Below are 22,139 nucleotides of genomic sequence, written 5' to 3'. Positions count from 1 at the left end.
ACTGAAGCTAAGGTTTTATGAAAATATCCATCCATCCATTTTCTTGACCGCTTATTCCTCACAAGGGTCGCGGGGGGTGCTGGCGCCTATCTCAGCTGGCTCTGGGCAGTAGGCGGGGGACACCCTGGACTGGTTGCCAGCCAATCGCAGGGCACACAGAGACGAACAACCCTCCACACTCACAAACACACCTAGGGACAATTTGGAGCACCCAATTAACCTGCCATGCATGTCTTTGGAATGTGGGAGGAGACCGGAGTACCCGGAGAAGACCTACGCGGCCACGGGGAGAACATGCAAACTCCACCCAGGAAGGCCGGAGCCTGGACTTGAACCGGAGTCCTCAGAACTGGGAGGCGGACGTGCTAACCACTCGATCACCGTGCCGCTTTATGAAAATATGATGAACCAAAAAAAAAAAAAAAAAATTGGTTTTCTTTTTAATAAAATCAACAGTTTTTGTCTCAAGTTCACAATGTGTATAGCAGCAAACTTCGTTTTCTTGTCTAGAAGTAAAGCTACACTGATTTTAAAAAGGCTTTGGTTTAATGTCATTTTGTAAAATAAGATTTGTTTAAAATTATTTATTTTGCTGTACATGGGGCTATAAAGAAGGGTAGGGTGGGGTGGGTGGCGTTAGTGTCCAGATAACTTTTGTATAGTTATACATTTGTATCCATATATCCATCCATTTATTACTACTTATCATTATCAGGGAAGCCCAGACGTCCCTCTCTTGTCTGTCATCATTAGACAGCACAAACTAATAGACATACTCACAACAAAGCATGTAAGAGCACCAACTATTTACAAGGAGTGCTGCAAAGTGTTGGGAAGTGTGTGGCCTCACAATCAATATATGTATGTTAAGCAGCAGTTAAGAACAAAGAGCAAACAGGGTTAAATGTATCTCATGCATATGACCCAGAGAGAGTGTGATTGTGTTCTGCGTAATAAATGTAGAGGAAACTTTGAACAGCACCCAGAACTGCCTTTATCCAGTTTCCTAAACCAGATAAGACCATATTTAAACACTAACCCCAGCTTGTAATCAATGACCCAACTTCACCACCAGCATACGTAACAACTCAAGGCCATAGATCAATGGACAGAAATCCAAAAAATAGGGAAATCATGACCAAAGGAAACTGTAACACAGTGCCTTGCTTTTCAGTACGGATTAATTGAGCGGTCACTCAACGAGATCATATTAGTCCCAAAATTGGGACATTTTCAATGAATTAGTTACATGTGCAATATTAGTATATTTCATTTTTTGCGTTTAACCCCCATATTTATGATGAATTGATCAAATATAATATTTGGTATATCAAGTAGACATTGGCCAATACTAGACAGTATTTATATTATATGTTCTTATATGTAGGCCTACTGGCGTGAGATCATGCAAAGCGCTATGATGAAGTGAGAACTTGGCTGGGTGAATGCATTTATTTGAATTTGGTCATCTAACAGGAAATGTTCACTTTTAAATATATAAAAAACAAACAAACACAAACAAACAAACAAACAAACAAAACATAACACAAATTGTTTGATCAAATAAATAGCAGAAGCAGTAGCAGAACAAATTATAATGTTTTTCTCCCCGTTTTTATTATTATCATGTAAACGACTTTAACGTTTGCAACGAACAATAAAAGAGCAATCTGCATTTACCATTGACGTTGAAAAAAGGAAGACCATATAACGCTAGGGGGATACATGAAAAACGGTACACAAGTGCATGATGAAATCGTCCATATTTTTGCCCTAATTTGGGTTTTACAGGCAATAAACCTCCGCTGAAAAATGTCAATACTTTTACGTTTAAATATGTAATGAGCAGATGGTGGCTCAGAAAATAAAAAATAAACAAAAAACAAATGTATATTAAAAAATATAGACGATTCCCCCAAATAAATGTGACGCAACAGGACAATTTGTGGCAAACTGTTCCTGCAAGAAAAATTAATGGTTATATTATAACAAACACAGAAGACGGACGTGACGCATCTATCTTTGGCCAATCAGAAAGTAGGCGTCTACTCACAGAAGCGTATCATTGGGTTGAAGTTTGTTCGCCCCCTTGTTGCTCATATAAATAATAACAACCGCAAAATAGGTTAGCATGTGCCTGCAATTCACGTTGCCACCCCAGCCGCTCTGTGCTTAAACCGAGAAACGACTGACACCACGCCACGACGGCAGCATGTCGGTCGACAGTGTGTTCCGGACCCGCTCGCTCGGCGTGGCCGCCGAGGGTCTTCCTGATCAGTACGCGGACGGCAAAGCAGCTAAAGTCTGGCAGCTCTACATTGGCAACACGCAGAGCAGGACGCAGGAGTACAAAAGCTGGGTGGTGTCACTGCTGAGAAAACACGGGGTCCGGAGGGTGCTGGATGTAGCCTGCGGAACTGGGTAAAGTCACACCGAGGAGGCACGAATGGCTTGCTGAAACTGACACTCCAATCTACATTTGGACCTTTATTCATAAGCAAAGCGGACATACCTCACCAATACATTTTGAGTGATCCAGTATTTTATGACTACAGTTTATTTTCTAGATCGGCATTGATTGTATTCAAATTGGACAGGTTTTAGAAAAACTGGAACGTGAAAATACTGTGCGAGCAATAAACATGCATTCTCAATAGACAATCACGAACTAAGATGCGATGGTTGGAAAACCTACAAGATTAAACGTGCCAGTTCAAATAGTCTGCTAATGAGGGGCTTGTGGAGGGTGCATTTGAACCCATTGAACCGGCCAACTGAGGATAAAATCTGGTTGAGGATGGAGAATAATGAAAGTGCAGAGTTGCACCACCCGTTTGTTTAGTTCCCGTCTCTTTGTGGCAGTAGAGGTGTAAGCAACGTGGCAAATAATCACTTCTAGGTGACTGACACTTGTAAAGGAAATCACTTTAGTGGGTGATGAATAGTGTTGTTCCGATACCGTTTTTTGGCTCCCGATACCGATACTCAGGTTTGCCGTATCCGATACTATGCCGATACTTAACTCTTTGACTGCCAATGACGTTTCATGATGATTAGTAAAATTCCAATGAATGGAATGCGATATTTCATTTCGTAGCCACATTGTATATGTAGTAAAGGAAAACAATATTCTTTTTGCCTTGAAAGATGAGTTAAAATGCTCAAAAGCGGCTGGAACTGTGGATTTTTTTGTTTTGTTTTTATAACGCCTGGCAGTCAAAGAGTTTTAAGGTGTTTTTTCCTCAACATGAAAAAGCTCTCCTGCCATTGGTTTAGAGCATTCAAGGGCTAATAGGATATCTTAGATCGGCATGCAGTGAACATGTCACATATCAGTGAATGTCGTGCATGAGCAAGACACAAGATGCTGCATCCAAAATCCTATATTAGCGTTGGAATTAATGGTATCGGCATGTTACTTGTGAGTAGTCACCGATACAGATACCACTGTTTTAATGCAGTATCGACACCTCTGCCGATACCAGTATCGGTATCGGAACAACACTCGTGATGAACTGGCCTGGAACAGCTGCAGTTAGTGTGACTGGTTCACATTTGTGTCATTTACCTCTTGTGATAGTGTATCAGCTGAGACAAGGCCACAAGTTCACACCAATTGCTCTACATTAGCCTATTTTTCCACTAGAGTTCTGGTGACTATGGCAGCCCCATTTGCACAAAATGTATTGCAGAGTGGGATTTTGGCCATTTTTTCCCACTCCATATTTTCTCATGGTCCATCATGATGGATCATGGGTGGGCTAAATTAGTTCAGGAGGCTCAAATGTGTATTACGGTTTAGCCCTTTGTCTATTACCGTTTAGCCATCTACACATTTGGTCAAGGCTTTCTACAGATGAAATGTAGACAGTGGGAAAGCTTTGTACCACATTTATTTTTTTTCATAATATTAATTTAATAACAACGTATTCACTTAGCAATGTTTTGTACCAAAATATGCAAAAGAGCTTGTTATTCACATATACTGGCTCACCAGGAAATACATATGGACCACCTCCAAGTTCTGTTTCTTCCTAAAATGTCGTGTCAGGTTTAGTTGCATGATCTGTACTGTGACTGCCTTGGCAATTGTTTTGCCACTTTAAAAATCTTGGTGGGCATCCACGGCAATCACGGCCTGTCACGTTTGGCCATTCTGTGACCCTGTTGTCTCATGACCTTCCCATTTGGTCCATGGTGCCGGACACAGGGCTGCCATTTTGTAAAATGACAATATCAGCCATGGTTTTTATTTGCTTTTCCGAACAACATCAATTTGGTCATAGACTGTCACACAGTCATTATTACACATTTTTGTCTGATTACTTGTTTCTAGAAGGAGGTCAGCACTGCACATCTTCATGGCTTTGCATAAGCAAAGTTAAACATTCTTAAATTTGTTATCTCACAGCAAAGTAGTTTGTTTATCTAATAGGGGTGTGAATTGCCTAGTATCTGACGATTCGATTCGTATCACGATTCACAGGTCACGATTCGATTCGATACCGATTAATCCCGATACGAATTTATAAGTCGATTGTTGCGATTTTTTTTCATTCAAATTTAGAAAATACTAATCAGTAAGCTTGTAGAGTGTAAGATTTATATGAAAATGTATTATTTATTTATCTGAAATTTCAGTCTTATAGAGGTTGTAATCTGTTTCATGTTTGAACAGCATTAAAATAAAATATTAAGGCTTAATGTTCCGTTCATATAACATTCTTCCATGCTCAAGGTGTGAATCCTAACCCGAAGTCAGACGTTTTGTTGAATATTTTTCCATTAAAAATGGAAGTTTAAAAATGGATTCACACACACACACACACACACACACACACACAAAAGAAAAGGCAATGATGATAAGACGTTGAATCGGTAAGACTACCGAATGAACAATTCTGAGCTCTTAAAAAAAAACAAAACAAAAAAACGATTTTTTTTTTATTGAATCGATTCGAGAATCGCGCGATGTAGTATCGCGATATATCGCAGAATCGATTTTTTTAACACCCCTATTATCTAATATTTGCTTTGAAATTAGTATGCTTCTCAGTCAACAAACATGTTTTGCCTGTTGCATAGCCATGTAGGGGCGATGTAAACGTGATCAGAGTGGAATGGTGTTACAACTGGCTTCACTGTTTTTAGCACCGCTAAAGAAGCCCAAAATGTTTTCTGTCACATATAACTCAATGGCTCATCTACAGAGATAATAAATTCTTGAAAGATTTGAAATTGTCAATAGGTGTGAATGTGCCTCCCTGGTGACCAGCTCAGAGTCGAGGCTGGGAGTGGCTTGCAGCTCAACTTGCACTGTAGATGGTAGATGAATAGCTCTCCACCCTCGGATCAATATTATTTGTTTCCAGTCAAGCAGCGTTAACACAAATTAGATTATATAATTTGTTGTCTGATTTTCACAGAACATTCCCCTTGCCATAATTAGTTGCTGTTAATCATTGCAGTGCGCTACCTTTTCAGGTCGTTGTCCGCTGCGTATTACCCAATCTGGTTTGTTTTGTTCAACAGGGACACCAACGGGAGCCTTTGAGGTCATGCACACGTTGTCACAAAATATTCCAGATTACAACCTCAATCCTGAATTGGAAATCAATTTCAAGTACAAATGCAAAACAACATATTGTTAAATTGGTACATCTCTCTTACAGTACCAATCAAAATTAAGTGAGTTTTTGAAAGACTGGTTTTTATTTTTGATTTTTTTGCTTGACTTTTATTAGACTGAACTAGTTCAGAGTAAATAGCAATGAGTGAATAGAATAGACACTCTTTATTGTCATGGGCAGATACTGTACAACAGAATTGGAGTGGCATTCCAGGATTGTGTTTAAAGAATGAAAAAATAAAAATAAATAGAAAAGCTATACCAAACAATACAAAATGATACAGTGCAGATGACAGTCAGGCATACACTGGTAAACTATTCGTGCCTCATTACATATTTTTGATTTTCTTGCAGGATTGTGCCCAAACCCGTTTACATGACCGTTTGTGCAGCAAATGTTTTTTGTTTTTTTATTTTATTTTTATTTGTTTTTTATTTTTTTTATGAGCCAAGTTTAGTGCTCACCAAACTTGCCAACAAATACAGACTCCATTTCTACCTACTTCATTCACTGTTGCAATTACATCTAGTCATATAAAGGGTAGATGGACAGGTATAAACCTGTCAACGCAGTTCTCGTAACATTGCTGTCTTACCTGTCCACACACAGCAGGATGGGCCAAACATTTCATTTGACTCACAAAACTAGCAGATTATCTTTAAATGAACCCATTAAACAACACATACTGTATAGTAGAACATAGTCGTAAAGAATTGTAGAGTTTGTTTCCACAACTTTTTTGTTTGTTTGTTTGCAGGGTGGACTCCATAATGTTGGTGGAGGAGGGCTTCAATATGGTGAGTGTGGATGCCAGTGACAAAATGCTCAAGTACGCCCTCAAGTCCAGATGGGAGAGAAGAAAAGAAGCAGCGTTTGACCAATGGGGTGCGATATTTTCGCTCTTGTACAACTTCCATGTTTGGTGTTTGGAAACATCAAAAAGTTCTATCCAGTGGAGTGGAATTTTATATCTCATTCTCACCGTTTTACACATCTTTATTTTTTGTGCAAATGTCCTCTGCCCTTATATGCACTTTAATGTGTGTGTTTGCTAGTGTGACATCACCAACCTGAAACAAATTCCACATTGAGTGTCATTTCATTATTATATTCAGTGCTTAACAAATTGATGAGACTAACATATAATGTGTATTTAATGAATTGATGTGATTATTTTTGTTATAATGTGTGTTTTGGGGGCGTTGGCAGTGATTGAAGAAGCCAACTGGCTGACGCTTCCAGAAGACGTCCAGAAACCAGGAAGAAACGGCTTTGACGCGGTTATTTGCCTTGGAAACTCCTTCGCCCACTTACCAGATTTTAAAGGTACATGTGGTCCAATTCGTGGTGACTTTGTTTTCAGTTACAAAACTTCCATTCTTCTTGATTTCACCAGTCTTGTTGACTCTGAATCTTGTCACAAGACGTGACCAAAATCAATGGTCTCGCATTATGATTGAATTTCATCTAATGTCACGTCTCAGTCATGACATTTTGTTGCGCTGCCCTTAGGGGACCAGAGTGACCAAAAGTTGGCTCTTCAGAACATCGCAAGCATGGTCAAACCCGGTGGCATCCTCATTATCGACCACCGCAATTATGACTACATCCTAGAGACTGGACGAGCACCACAAGGCAAAAATGTTTACTACAAGGTATGAACCATTACAGAATTGAGTGTGTTTGTTACCAAATGCGATGGAACTTCAAAGGCACGTCCAAATGACGTAGCTGGAGGTGATTGAAGTGGACCTTTACGAAACAGTTACGATTGTGATTCACACCTGCTCACTAAGCGATTGAGTACCTCACATCGATCAAGCCATAAAGATCCTGACATCGTGACTTTCTCTGAACATGCCCCCTGCTATAGGAAATTATTGGCCCAGTTTTAATGGGCTACAATGTTGTGGAGGGCGAAAACTAGCGTTTTTCCGTCAACTTTCCGTCCAAGATTATTGACAGTCACTTTGATGAAAAGGACATAGTATACATGGGCGAAGTGGACATGTTGAATTGCCCGATGACGTGTCAGGAGGTTTGTTTGTTTTTTCCCAACTTGGCAACGCTGCTAACATGGAATTATCCCCTCACTTGCTGGTGAGTGCTTTCAAATCTGATCAGACTGAGCTGTATAAATTTGTACAATCCGGATTTATTTCCCCTTTATGTATGGTCAAAATGCCATCGAAATTAGCAGTTTCACGCAAGTCTTGGCAGTTGGCAGTGTTATTTATGTACGTTAGCAACTTAGCTTCTAAATCGGCTGCGACCACCGTCAATTATACCGTATAAAGTCTTCTTTATGGTGTTGGTCAGTTATTAAATTCAACTGTGCAATATCTATTAAACCTTAGTAGCACAAAGGAACGAAACAGATTATTTCCCCCACATTTTGCGTGTGCTAACAGTTAGCATCGGCTGATTTAACCACCATGTACAAAGTGCAACATTGGTGGTTCGTCTTTTGGTAGCCTGGAGCCTGCTCAATTATTCTTCTTATTTTTTGTCTCTTCTCGTTGTGGCAGCTGGTCCACAACAGCTGTCAATCATTGTTCAAGTGTGGCGTTTGCCGTTTAACTCAGTGGCAGATGTGTTTTCTATCAGGCCAAAATGGCTGCGCTAATGGCTGTTTTGGGACGCGTGAGGTCAACATCAGGATCTCTATTGCACTTATATTTAAGTCTAAGTCATCAAAATTTCAGTCTAAGTAGAAAACAAGTCAGTTTGATGTGGATTTTCTTGCCCTGAAGTTCTATTTCTTATTGAATATCATTGTATTGTGTTTGTTAAGGGCAGAACATTGGAGCACGTCTGAGAGAGTCGAGATGTTCTGGGTTCAAATCTTGATTCCTGTATGGAGTTTGCATATTCTCCCCCGTGCTTGCACAGATGATGTCTCTGGCTTCTACCCATACGCTAATGGCGCCCACAGTCCGCTGAAATCAGTCCAGCTGTGTTGCTGGGAAGCAGTTACAGGTTTTAGGTTCTGAACTGAATTGAACACCAAGGTGCTGCTTTTGTGTCCGTTTAGGCAAACCACACCATAAAAATGATTGGGAGGACAACAGGTGGAAAACTGTTATGCGTTTGTTGTTTTATTTTATTTGGATCATCCATGTTTGATTGTATTTGTTTATATCACACCTTCGTTCCTTCTCTTTTTTCCAAACACCCTAGGGACTATACAGATGAAGGTTTGCATATAAATGCTAAATCAACAGTCACATGCTCAACCCTAATCCACTTCATACTTCAGTATAATCCCAGAGTCTGCTCCCATGCGGCAACCGCATGACCAACTACATTTTTGTTTATTTAATGACTCCTAAGCATACAATGATTGAATGAAGAAGCTTCAGCATTCATCCATGTTAAGTCGGACTTAACACACCGTGGAATTGTTTTGTTTTGCAGAGCGATCTAACTCAGGACATTTCCACTTCGGTGCTGTGGGTGAACAACAAGCCCCACATGATCACTCTGGACTACACCATCCAAGTTCCTCAGGTCAGCCCTCAGAGCCTGCCTGAGGTCAGGTAAGTGTTGTGGGATTCAAGACACTGACATTTGAACTCACTCACTGGCAGGGTTGGGAGCGTTACTTTTAAAATACCAAATTGCCTGCTTAAAAAATGTATAATGGTAACGTAAGCCAAGTACCATAATACTGTATTAAAGTAATGTAACTTGATTATTTCGGATTACTTTTGGATTACGTACTCCACTGGCATGCTCACTTTTAAATGTGTGTTCCCAGTAAATTCCGTCTGTCCTACTACCCTCACCGCCTGGAGAACTTCAAAATGCTGCTGCAAGAAGCCTTCAACGGTAAAATGGAGCACAACGTCTACGGAGATTTCATGGCATATGTCCCTGGTCAAAGTCAGGCGCCGTGCTACTTCATCCACGTTTGCAAGAAAACTGCATAAGGCAGACATTTGCACAAATGTCAATGTTTTGAGTTCAACCGCACACATTCTCCCTCATTCTTGTATATTTCATTTGAAAATGTATCTATTGCAAATTGGATCTGTTGATTACAGATTTCTGATCAAAACAATTAACAAGTTTACTCAGTAGCCACTAAAATCCAAAATATGATGGCTATAACTTGGTGGATCATTTCAATCTTCTGCTAATTTTTCACGGTTGGTTTTTACAAGTACCGATAATTCTTTTTTTGTTTACCACTTGGGTCTTAAAACACAGTTCATATAATGGCCTTTTTTTCCAGGGGAGAAAAGGGTAAAGAGAAAAAGGAAATCTCGTTTATACTATTTCAGTCTTTTAAGTAATGAGCATAGTCACAATGCCTTGCATTTGCAGCTGCAGCCTTGCACAGTTGTTGACGTCAATCCAACAAGAAGCCGCAAATGCTTTTGAGAACCGACCTGACGTCTTTTCAATGGAACCTCCCTGCGGTGTTATGCAGGGTATCGTTTTGATTACACACAGTCCTCACAGTTCCTATTGGTGAAGCTTCCAGACTTTAACTTGAAGGCCAAATGATCAAACCGAGTGACTGTTTGACAGTTCCAGCCTTTGCTAACTAACGTTTGGCATCAGACGAGAGAAAGATCGAGTTGAATTTTGTTGAATATTTCTAGGTTTGTGCATCTTTAACTCTGTCTTTGTGATTTCGTTTTATGCTAAACCAGAAAATAGTACCACTAGTATGTGACTTGCAGCAATGTGAGCTGTAGCGTCACAGTAAGTTTGAACACACAATCATCTTAAAATATGCTGTCAACCAAAGATTTGACATTTTGTCATTTACTTTCCTCAGTCTTTGATTTACAATTTGCACAGTAATTTGAATGTGTTGACTTTTTTTTTCCTGCTTTAACCATGCAAAATTAAATGCATGGAGCGAGTACAGTAGATTAGAACGGCAGGGTAAATCAGTGCCTCGTGTTAAAATGTATAGTAGAGTGATTTGTTGGAGAACAATATCCTGAAATACACTGAATGAAGGCATTTCGACACGTTTCACAACAGTCTTATGCTTCTGCTTCTTTAAAGATGTTCAATTGTAAGATGTTGCTGCAACATTTATTAAACCTCATTTCATTTTGTGCTGTTGTGTGTGTTTTGTTTTTTAATTTGCCTTTCAAGTAGTGGAACATTCAACATTCTGCTGGCGTTGGGCCAGAACCTTGGACCCCCAAAGTTGTCACTTTTCAAGAGACTCCAAACACAGCAGTTTTTATTTTATTTTTTTTCCAACCATAAATATTACATCAAAGAGAACAAGCCGTTTTCAACTCTTCAGATTGGTAAATAATTTATAAAAATGACACCAACACATGTAAATTGATCAAAAGTATAGATTTTAGAAAAACAATTTGCCAAATTGTGACTTACAACGTTTTGGTTTTTGGTTTCTGCTTACTTCACTAGTCCAACTGCTCAGTTGTGTTTGGGAAAGTAATAATATTAGAAGCTTTTCTTCAGAAGCTGCATCTTATGTTAGATTTTATGTTGCTCTTATATAGGGGTATAGTTGTGGAATTATGTAATATTTAGGGATGGGCGAGTACCGATACAGGTATCGGGCCGATACCAGCCTTTTTTTCAAGTACTCGAGTACTCGTGACGCAGACGAGTACAAGCGACCGATGACAGAGGGGGAAGGCGTTAAGTGAGTCCTCCTTGCCTGTAACTGGCGCTAGCTTGCAGCAGTTTTTCACCAAAACTCCACCGGTTTGGAAATACTTCAAAATTGTGAATCTTAAACTAAAAAAGCATTTTTGTGTTTTATTTTGAGCGTTAAGACTATAGAAGAGTGACTGTGTTGATTTTTTTTTGGGTCAAAATTAAAGGAAATATATTTGTTTAAAAATATCTTTTAGTGATTTTTTTTAATTTGTCAAAATGTACTACTGGTATCGGCAGTTGGTATCGGTATCGGTGAGTACTGAGGGTCTGAGTATCGGTATCGGTCTGAAAAAAAGTGGTATCAAACATCCCTAGTAATATTACATGAAGTTACCTACCTTGTATTGAGGTGAATGGGCCATCATGTCACATGAAAATGATGTCAAGTGAAATCAAAATCTTAGAGTTAATTAGGTTAATTGCATTTTTTTAAAATGTATTATGCATGTAATCCCTAATGGGGGGATTCAACTGTCTCTGTTGCCCGTCCCTCCCTCTGGAACGACCTTCCACTAAATATTAGGCAATCCCCCTCTTTTTCCTCTTTTAAAACACGTCTTAAAACACATCTGTATTCTTTGGCTTTTGGCGCACCATGAGACTTGTTCCTGGTGTTTTGTGGTGTGTACGAGTTTGATGTTTAGTCTACTTATTTATGTATTTATTTGTCTCTTTATTCACTACTTCTTATTCATTTATTGATGTAAAATGTATTTACTTGTTAAAAAAAAAACTTGTGTTCGCACTTCAAAATGTTTGCTTTGTTGTTTACTGCAAAACTGATATTTATGTTTATGTACAGCACTTTGTATACAGCAATGCCATCCATCCATTCATCCATTTTCTTGACCACTTATTCCTCACAAGGGTCGCAGGGGGTGCTGTAGCCTATCTCAGCTGGCTCTGGGCAGTAGGCGGGGGACACCCTGGACTGGTTGCCAGCCAATCGCAGGGCACTGTATACAGCGTTGTAGCAATGTTTGTTCTTAAAGCGCTTTATTAATAAAATTGAGTCGAGTCGAGTCGAGTCGAGTCGAGTCGAGTCGAGTCGAGTCGAGTCGAGTCGAGTCGAGCCGAGCCGAGCCGAGCCACATTGAGATAACACATCCATGTAAGAACAAATGGCAAGAGTGAAGTGGTGCTCAACCAGTCCTGCACAAGACCTTAAAAAAATTTTCCTCTCCATTTATTGATTCTTTTTTTTTTTTTTTTGCAAATCTGTATTTCTAGTCATTACATTTGACAACATCAATTATGTAGTTATCACTGGAGTCGAAAATGAACAATGTAGAATACAGATTCGACACAAGAGGGCGGTATAGCATAACATATACGCTACGGCTGAAAAAGGAGCAAATATGTTCAACCCAACTTATTCGCCGTTTCCCAGATGGGTTGGTTAAGGAAGGGCAAAACTGTACCAAAAGTATACTCGCTGCGGCGACCCCTGAATGACAGGGACTGAGCATCAAGTCAAAACAACAACTAGTAAAAGAATACCACAGCATGTTTTGAAATGTGAAATTTACTGTTGGCCAAGTTGGGTCCTCAAGAGCCCCTATTCAGCCTCTTTTCCATGTTTCTGTCCACTCACACACCTGATTCATGATCAGGATCGTTATCAAGCTTCTGCAAAGCTTGCTGATTAGCTGATCATTAAATTCAGCTGCGCTGAAGGAGGGAGACATGGAAAACAGGCTGGATTGGGGCTCTCGAGGACCCAACTTGGCCACCTCTGCTAATATGGGTCGTATGTCCAAGACCCTAATGTACTGTATTTAAATCTAGTGTAGTCTTTCTTTCTTTCTTTCTTTTTTTTTTTTTTTTTTTAAGACTGTGCAGCAATGTGCCCTGCGATTGGCTGGCAACCAGTCCAGGGTGTAACCCGCCAACTGCCCAAAGCCAGCTGAGATAGGCTCCAGCACCCCCTGCGTGAGGAATAGTCGGTCAAGAAAAGGGATGGATGGATGTGCAGCAATGAATTCCCAGATCATGTGAGGCTTTTCAACCCAAATAAATCAAGCAGCTCCTATCACAGGTAAACATTCCCAGCTTTGTCTATCTGGCCACTGAACACACCGTCTTCCCAAGAGTGTGTTGCTCATCTCATTTTCAGCCTCTGAGGTATCCTGTCAGATTTTAGTACTAGACAGCCACGCAGTGAGCTAATACGCAAAACAGATGTGACAAATTTGTGCCAGATGTGGCTACTTTGTTTTGCTTAAAGTGGTGAGGGTCGCTTTCACAGCACATCATTGGCCAAATCAAACAAAAAGAGATTTAATTACGGTTAATTACGGTGGAGGTTCATTCTCAAATGTTTAAAAAAGGAGGTCGGAATGAATAAGCGGTCAAGAAAATGGATGGATGGATGGATGGAATGAAAAATGTATTGTGCTTTGAAATATTTCCTGGAAGTTGATGTTTAACATTAGCCTATGACTCTTTTGGCAGTTGGAGAGGCCGGTCTTTTTGTAGCAGAACTCCCCAAATGTACGTTCGTGATACCAAAAAATAAAATAAAATAAAATAAAATAAAAATAAATGCACACTCTAATTTAGCACAATGTAAGCTAAAGAAGACAAAGTCATAAAAATACAAGCAAGACAAATCTAAGTCAAGTGCAATATCTAGATTTGAAAAAATCTTCTTCTGGCTTAGTTTGATGAAAATTGCACGGTGAAGCTGTGCTGTTCTCAGCATGCATTGCGTCATGCATTGCTGAATGTTTGCCACAAGAAGGACCTCAAACCTTACCGTTTGTGTTACCTCTGGTTTGTTGAAAGTGTGCTTAATTACTTTTCATTTACGTTCCACTATGTTTTCATGAAACCCTGATGGAGAATAACCAGTTATGTGAAATGTTACGTGAGCTCTGCTCTTTGCTAATTGCTCAGAGAAACTTTTGTTGTTGTTGTTGTTGTTGTTGTTGTTGTTGTTGTTGTTGTTGTTGAATCTCTGTTTTCTTTGTGTGGCTCATGACTGTTGCAGGATGCTCAGATGGGCAGCACCCAGTGCCAATAAGGAGGATGAAAGTATATGTGATAAAAGTAGTCAACAGTAGGAGTCATTGACTCACTCAGGATTCGATTTGATTCTGATTTTTGGGCCTGCGATTGATTCAAAACTATTTTTGATTCCAAATTATTTCATTGCCAATGATTTCTGCTTCAAACTATGGATGTGCAAATAATCGTCATGATCTACGCCAGTCTGCTTTAGAAGACGTAATATGACAAATGGATACATGAATATCTTTTTTTTTTTTTTTTTGCATTGAATTGTAAGAAAAATGCAGTTTTGCCACAAAAACAGCGCATGGACCACAATTGTAGTTAGCTATAAATTTGATAGCTTATCGTATAAAATAAATAAATAAAGTTGATTTTGGGACATTTTATATAGATTCTGAATCGTAGTAAATGAAAATCTCGATTATGCGAATCGATTTTTTGGAAAACAGGCACTTCAAAGGCAGGGCTCAGGCCACGTTTAAGTGCTGGCGGACAGTAGAACGCTTGTCTAGCGCGATTTTGCTGAATATGATTAGGTCACAGGCAGAAAGACACCAAGCTCCGTGGACATTCACTCTGGAAGTCAGATGTATTACATTCGTAAATGTGTAAACAGCGGCCATCAATAGAAATCAATTCATTGAATGCATTATTGTTCTTATTTTATGATTATTATATTTCTAAAAATCATCACGCTGGCTAACACTGTCATGTGAATGGGCTATGAATGATGGGAAGGGGACAATCTCATGGCACAGATGTTTTGGACATGCCCACTTCACCGCTCCACCATAACGAGTGTGCTGCATTTAAATATTTGATTTGATTGGCCATGATTAAAATCGGCTTTGATCACATTCGCTGTACTCGTCCGGGAAATTACCAACACCAAGTCTAACCCGCCTCTGGCACAGTTACAGTGCACAATCAATCCGTCATTCATTTGCAAAAATTGAAATCTACTTGCCACTGTTGGACAACTGATGAGTAAAGTAGACACAATGAAAGAAGTGGAATAGTTTCAAAATATGTGTTTTCATTTCTTCAGAATACTCGTAAACCCCACAGTGTGTGTGTGTATCTATTTACTTTCTTCATGTAGTTTGGAGACTATTAGAAGTCCCTTCCTGAGGCCAAGTTTACAGTCTGTTACCATTCACAGTCATTATCATAAAATAGTTGGTAATACCAAACAGCTGCTATGGGATTTTCCCGTCCAAAACCTAACCTGTGCCAAGTCATTATTTGGATCGAGAGCATGTCAGATTTTCAACGCAGTGTCGAGTGTTACTTGGAGGCACACAAAGTGTGACTCACATACTGCACCCGATCGTTTCTTCCTGCATGAAGGTTTACAAGCCATCGGGCCCCGGAAGACAATCAAAAAATGGACAACATTCCTCGCTGAGGGGCGGGACAACAAACAACAAACAACAACAGCAACAAAAACTGATTTGAAACACAACAATTTGGGGATTTTCAGGGTATACCCTCACCCAAAAAGACAGAAAGTAAAATTGTACAAAACAAACCCGCCTTGCATGAGCTCTTAGAATCAAGGGCGGCCCTGGTAAGCGGTCGCCTAGGGCGCCATCAGTGGAGGGGGTGCCAAATTGCAGGGCAAAAAAAGAGATACCAAATATTTTCCCTCCCAGGTTTTCGAAAATAAAATATGTTATACAGCATGTATATTTTAATTTATTTGACATTATTACTAGAGCCTGCGATTGGTTGGCAACCAGTCCAGGGTGTCCCCCGCCTACTGCCCAGAGCCAGCTGAGATAGGCGCCAGCAGCCCCCGCGACCCTTGTGAGGAATAAGCGGTCAAGAAAATGGATGGATGGATATTACTAGAGCTGTCAAACGACAACATTTCTTAACATCCTAGAATTTTTATTAATATCGACTAATCACTTAATTGGCTTTTTTTTAATCAACATTTTTTGCCCACCAAATTTGAAGAACACCTGTTATGATTTAATTCTTTTGACATTTAATGTTATGAGGACACCCTCAGCATTTTTTGATCCACTCACTCTCATCCTCCTCTTTTTCTAATCAGTTAATTACTTGCATAATTTAACATAAAAAAAAGTTCAGTAGTTTGACATGAACACATATTCTGAATGTCATACACAAACATTTGTTAAATGTGTTTACTTTAATGCATGTAGTTATGTTTATTGCTCAAACACAACCTGTGCTACCTTTAACGTAGCCATCGTAACGTTGTCAGGCTAATTTGTGGTCAAAATTAGTAGTGTGATTAATCACATTAATACATGACTAATGTTTTGTGATTCATTAAGAAAATGTGACCATGTGGAAGTATGCTTGAGCAAGATAGTGAACCCCCAGTTGGTCCTGATGCTGCGTCATCAGTAATGAATGGGTAGTCAAAAATGTAAAGCGTTTTGAGGGCCTTGTAAGGTGGAAAAGCGCTATTTAAAAAAAATCAAGTGCCATTTGCCATAAAGTTAATCACCGCTTGTCATCATTGTTTTGAGAGTTTTCACTCAACTTAGGTAACAACACATTTTCATTGCCGCTATACTGTATAGTTTTAACAATACATTTAGCATACCAAAGTCAATTTCATTTTAAAAAATAAAAATTGTGATGTTTTGGTGGAAATTTTCACAATTATAGTATTGCTAAAACAACAAATGTAATAGTGGTTTAAAGGGATACTTTAATTATTTAGACATTTTTGGCAGTCAAACTAATATTTTTCCTATAATAAATTTGATATTTTTATTATTTTTCATGTACAATTAGTACCTTTTAAAAACATATTTTGGAACTTGCAGTCGACTGAAAATGACATCACAAGGGCTCAGGTAACCAATCATAGCTCAGCTTGTGAATGTCACATGACCAAACCGAGAAAACAGGTGAGCTGTGATTGGTACCTGAGCCCTTGTGATGTCATTTACAGTCGACAGCAAGTTGCAAAATGTGTTGTTAAAGGTACTAATTGTACGTGAAAAATAATGAAAGTATCACATTAATTATAGACAACATATTAACTTTTTATTGCTAGTGAAGTATCCCTTTAAGATTTTTTTTACAGAACTGTAAATTGCTTTACCATTTGACTGTAATCCCTAAAAAAAAATAATTCTGCACCAGTCATACTAGAGAAAATGTTGAAAGTTTTTGTCGGGTATCATTCAAAAGAATGGACACTTTGTTCACAGTACATCACCAGTTTTGCCGTGTGCCTCTGCAATTTTCTAAAGCAGCTGAGAGGAGGGCATTGTAAATGAAGGTGTCTGACTCAGGCTAACGTCGCAATGGTTCTGTGGATTTCACAGTCAAGGCTTCAACACAATGGGAGTGTTTTATCAAAGACGAGCAGCCTCCGACTGCTTGGAAAATACACAAACATTATGTTGGAGGGAGAGACGCAGAAGCATCAGAAACAGCCCCAGAGGTCGTCTTGTTATGTAAGCTCAATCCAACGGATCCTGTTGGGATCATCCTTGTGGACTGGACTGTGTATTTGAATTCCGAAACATCATCATCATCATCACACTTTGTCTGCATTCAGCATGTTTATTTCCTCATTTTTGAAAGTTGATGTGTGGATTCTGTTGGGTGGGAGTCAGCTGAGGAGGTGAGAAAAGCGCTGAAAAGAAATCAAGTCCTGTCAATATGTTGAAATGTGTTGGAGACAGAGGTGAGGCGGAGGAGGGGATCTCTGAGCCTTTCCAGCCATTTGAGGACCTTGTGATGCAAAACCAGTCCTCGGCAACAGACAGTTCCCATGGCAACAGCGATCTGCCAAAGTTCTTTGTTGACAAATGACAGCTCTCCTTTTCCTCAGCACTTACTTGGCGCTGTGTGTGCGCGTGTTTGCGGGTGTTTTATTTGGCAAGAGCCCACATGCGATTCACATGTGCTTTTCTCATGCTCACGCACATGCTGTCACACACGCACACACGGTTTGTCTTACGCTTCCCTAATGGCCTCAGTACAATTTGTCCATCTTTGTGACCAAATCTCATGGCAAATGTTACTCTATTGACAAATTGGTGAAAAAAGCTTTCATCTGTCATTTAGCATTTTCATTCTTTTATTAGGTTAAATATTTGAAATGTCCAACTAATTGATACAAATGTATTCTAGTATAGCAGTTTTAGGATAAAATACAAATTTTCCATTTAAACTCTAATAGTGTCAATCAAGGCTGGGCCTTATTGTGAGGAGGCTGAATGTGTCACTGGCGTCGTGGCAAAACCTTGTAATGTACCTCCAAAATCGTCACTTTTCCGCTGACAGCCAAAACATCGTGTGTTCAACCGTGGTGGGTGCATTTAACACTTAAGATTGCCCAATAATTCGTAAAAATGACCGAACTGACCAAAGGTATAGATTTCTGAAAAAATGTGTCATTTACCAAATTGTGACGAGTTCTTGGCCTGACACCAGCGCTTTGTTGTTTCTATTTTTTTCCCTCCCACTTCTTTGATGTGCTTCTTCCACATAATTCATCCAATTCACATCATCCTGCCATGTGGGCTTCCTGTTTTTTTTTTTTTTTTAATTCCAAAAATTCGCAGTTTTTCCGTAATTCAGCTAACCTTGCTCTCCCAAGATGAATTCTCGCGGTATTTGCGACTTCACAAACTCTGGAGAATACATCTTGTACCGCTCCTGCAGATAACCGCCGTTTCAAACCACTGGTGGTTCTGACCAATCACAGAGCGACATTGTGTTTGGAGGCGGAATATGCAACTGTGACGAAACCAAGAAGCCAGCGCCGACGCCGGAGCTAACAAACAAACCTAACATGGACGAATGGATGCTGGCAGTTAATTCTGCAGAATTACTCACTGTTTCCTTGTTGAATGTTGAAATGGCGAGAGGCGCTTTGCGCATTTCTAGCTGGTAAGATGTTCGTGCTTTTCCGCCCTTCGGCAAGAACGAAGATGAAATTTTCACCCATGGCTGTGATTGGTTACAACAAACATGTAGAATGCCGCATCGTCCAATCAGCTCGAATTATTGTATAGAATGTCCCGCCTTTCCCGACAAAATTACTGTGGAGAGGTATGGCAGGTTATAATTCAGCAATTTTCACCTAAAAGTTCTCCATTCATTCCAATTCATGCGGAATTTCCCACAAATACTTATTTAAAGTTCATTTCCATTGGCACATTCAAAATAACAGATTCAAATAGTTCCCATTTGAAATTTAAATTATACTTCTTCAATTCACCTTGTGAATGATTTTCAACATGCTAAAACTTTGCACATACCCAAAACTCCCATTTTGTTCACCCCCCCAACATTCCCATGTTAGTACATATTCCACATTGAGCTATAGCTGTTTGAAAGTCACACAATTTTCAGACCTCCAGTTTCCTGTTCCAAGTTCAACATATTCAGCTCATTCCATGTCATTCAGTATCATTCCACGTTTCAGTGTTTTTTAATCCTCCTTTTGGCATTCACACGTAATTTCTCCAGAAATTGCAAATATCGAGTTCTCTTTGCAAAGGCAACATTTTTTTTTTTTAATCCATAACTCTTGCACTGGATTGTTTTCATAATGTTGTTGCAGGTGGGTGTAATAATGGTTTAATAGTGCAGTGATATGGAAGACAAAGAAATGGTGCTCTGAGGTCGGAGCCGAAAAAGATGGAGTCAGGCTGAGAGGCAGGATACAAACACCCCTGCGGCAAAAGTGTCATGAATAGATGATCTACCATCCCCACCTTACATCACCGCTGTCAACATGTTCACACCAGAACTGTGACTTTCGCACCACACGCACACACATGCTCACGCAGTCACACAAACGCACACAGTGTAAAATATGTTTCACAATGGCTTAGCGGCTTTCAAGCAATCTGCATTAATGTCATCCAGGACCTGCACAGTTTCAGCAATAATCCAGTAATTAGGGCACACATGCCGAGCACTATTGCTGGATCAAAGCAACATTTCACTGTCCAATGTCAGTGAGCCCCCATTGCACCAATAGATAAGAGTATTTTTAACAGCCACAATAACAAGTGAGAGAAGCTTTCAGAATTGCAGCCTCCTTGGACGGGGAATTTGCATGAGACGTGGGGATACATGTCTCATGCTTATATGAAGATTGCTGAGAAATGACATAACTCTGGCGGTACTCATTGTGCTGTATCTGAAAGCTTCCCAAGGATTAACAACATGCTTTGATAGACAATAGAAAAGAGGCGATTTTGCTTTTCTCCAGTTTTTACTGATTTCCACACATATCACAGAACATTACCTAAAGATATGAGAGCACATGCACTCTTATCTTGTTTTTCTTACACTTTTTTTTTTTTTCTTCAAAAACAGATTTGTCAAATTATTTCCTTAAAAAAAGAAACACTCATAATCACAGGATTTTTCATGGTGGAGAAAATGGTGGGGAAACAATTTGTCTGGCACGTCACTCGTCAATTTGTAAGAGTCACACATGCCAAACTAGTCATTAGTGTGCTGTTGTTTGAACAATAGATGAGAGAGAGGCAGGTAGCGAGGAAGAAAAGCTCACGGTAACAAACACATCCCAGACACACTACCTGTCAGACTAATTGGGAGCTTGAATTGTTTTTGGAAAGTAAGATCTTGTTCTGATATCTATTATTTATGTTGCTTAAAAAAACAAAACAAAAAAACTTTGTCTATAACAGGAAAAAAAAAAAAAACAATGGAAAAATCCACTAATCCTGAAATCACGCTATGAATACTAACACATTGTTAGATGTTGTATATCCTTCTGATTATCTGAAGCTTACACTGTCAGTGTCAAACAAAACAGGTCGAACGAGGTAACTGAATCAAAGCAGAGAAACATGGTGTGCCCTGCGTACTGTATATTAATAGTGGCGATGGAGCGTTTTGTAATAATACTGCAGGTGTCGTATGTATTTGTCTTTCAACAATAACAGAAAGTTCCAAATGGTGAAGCTTGTCATCATTTTTGTTCAACTTGCGCTGCCAGTCAAAAAGTCACTTAACAAGCAGCCATTGTGGCCACTATAAAATCAGAAATATTTGAGTCTTCTTCTTCTACTGATTAAATGGCTACTACAGGAGCATCCTTGCTACTATCGCTAATTGTTGGCACAATGTGTATCACCAAAAATGGGCATCGACAAATGGTAAACTGATTTTGGGTCATTATTCATGCTCACTGCAAATTGTTGTGCTTTAAGTTTTGTGGAATGTTCACACTTCAGTCACATAATGAGGGTTTCATTTTGGTTCAATTGTGGTGTTGTATAAAGGCAAATCATAAAAACCTTGTCATTGTCCTTATATACTTCTTGACTTATTAATTGTATCTTATCTACTGTAGATCATTTCCTAATATGTTAACTTTCTGTCATGCCATCCAAACCCTTGCCATCCGATTAAAATGTGACATTACAATAATTCATTATGATGATAAGGCATGATAAGTAAACATGTGCGACAGAAGAATGCACATTTGAAAGGACAAAACTAAGACAAACAAACTGTATGAACGTCATGAGATTCCAATGCTGTATTTCAGTTAAATGTTTTTTGGGACAAAACAAGAAAGAATATATCCTTAAGAAAACGATACAAACGAGGTTTCTGTAAACCATAACAAGTTTCCTTCAAGGCTGGATCAAGTTTGTGTATGGTCAGTGTTGAGTTATCCACAACTTGCATTCTAAATAACCACACACACACACACACACACACACACACACACACACACACACACACACACACACACACACACACACACACACACACACACACACACACACACACACACACACACACATATATATATATATATAATTATTATTATTTTTTTTA

At 39.3% G+C, this 22,139-nt stretch overlaps 1 protein-coding gene across 1 annotated transcript; it reads left to right on the top strand.

The window, feature by feature from the left end:
• Window positions 1-2,105: 2,105 nt before the first annotated feature.
• gnmt (glycine N-methyltransferase) lies at window positions 2,106-10,708 on the top strand. Its single transcript, XM_077539489.1, has 6 exons — window positions 2,106-2,421; window positions 6,388-6,515; window positions 6,840-6,956; window positions 7,143-7,285; window positions 9,048-9,169; window positions 9,391-10,708. Exons 1-6 carry the CDS (start codon window positions 2,213-2,215, stop codon window positions 9,560-9,562), a joined length of 891 nt encoding a protein of 296 aa, XP_077395615.1. The 5' UTR covers window positions 2,106-2,212; the 3' UTR covers window positions 9,563-10,708.
• The last annotated feature ends 11,431 nt before the right edge of the window (window positions 10,709-22,139 follow it).

The sequence above is a fragment of the Festucalex cinctus genome, chromosome 12 (assembly GCF_051991245.1).
Source record: "Festucalex cinctus isolate MCC-2025b chromosome 12, RoL_Fcin_1.0, whole genome shotgun sequence".
Taxonomy (NCBI): Eukaryota; Metazoa; Chordata; class Actinopteri; order Syngnathiformes; family Syngnathidae; genus Festucalex; species Festucalex cinctus.
This window is presented reverse-complemented; position numbering and strand designations above follow the sequence as displayed.

Coding starts and splice junctions, on each gene's coding strand:
- gnmt (XM_077539489.1), top strand. CDS start 2,213: ATGTCGGTCGACAGTGTGTTCCGGACCCGCTCGCTCGGCGTGGCCGCC. Junction 6,516..6,839: donor AGCAGCGTTTGACCAATGGG/GTGCGATATTTT, acceptor GGGCGTTGGCAG/TGATTGAAGAAGCCAACTGG. Junction 6,957..7,142: donor CCACTTACCAGATTTTAAAG/GTACATGTGGTC, acceptor CGCTGCCCTTAG/GGGACCAGAGTGACCAAAAG.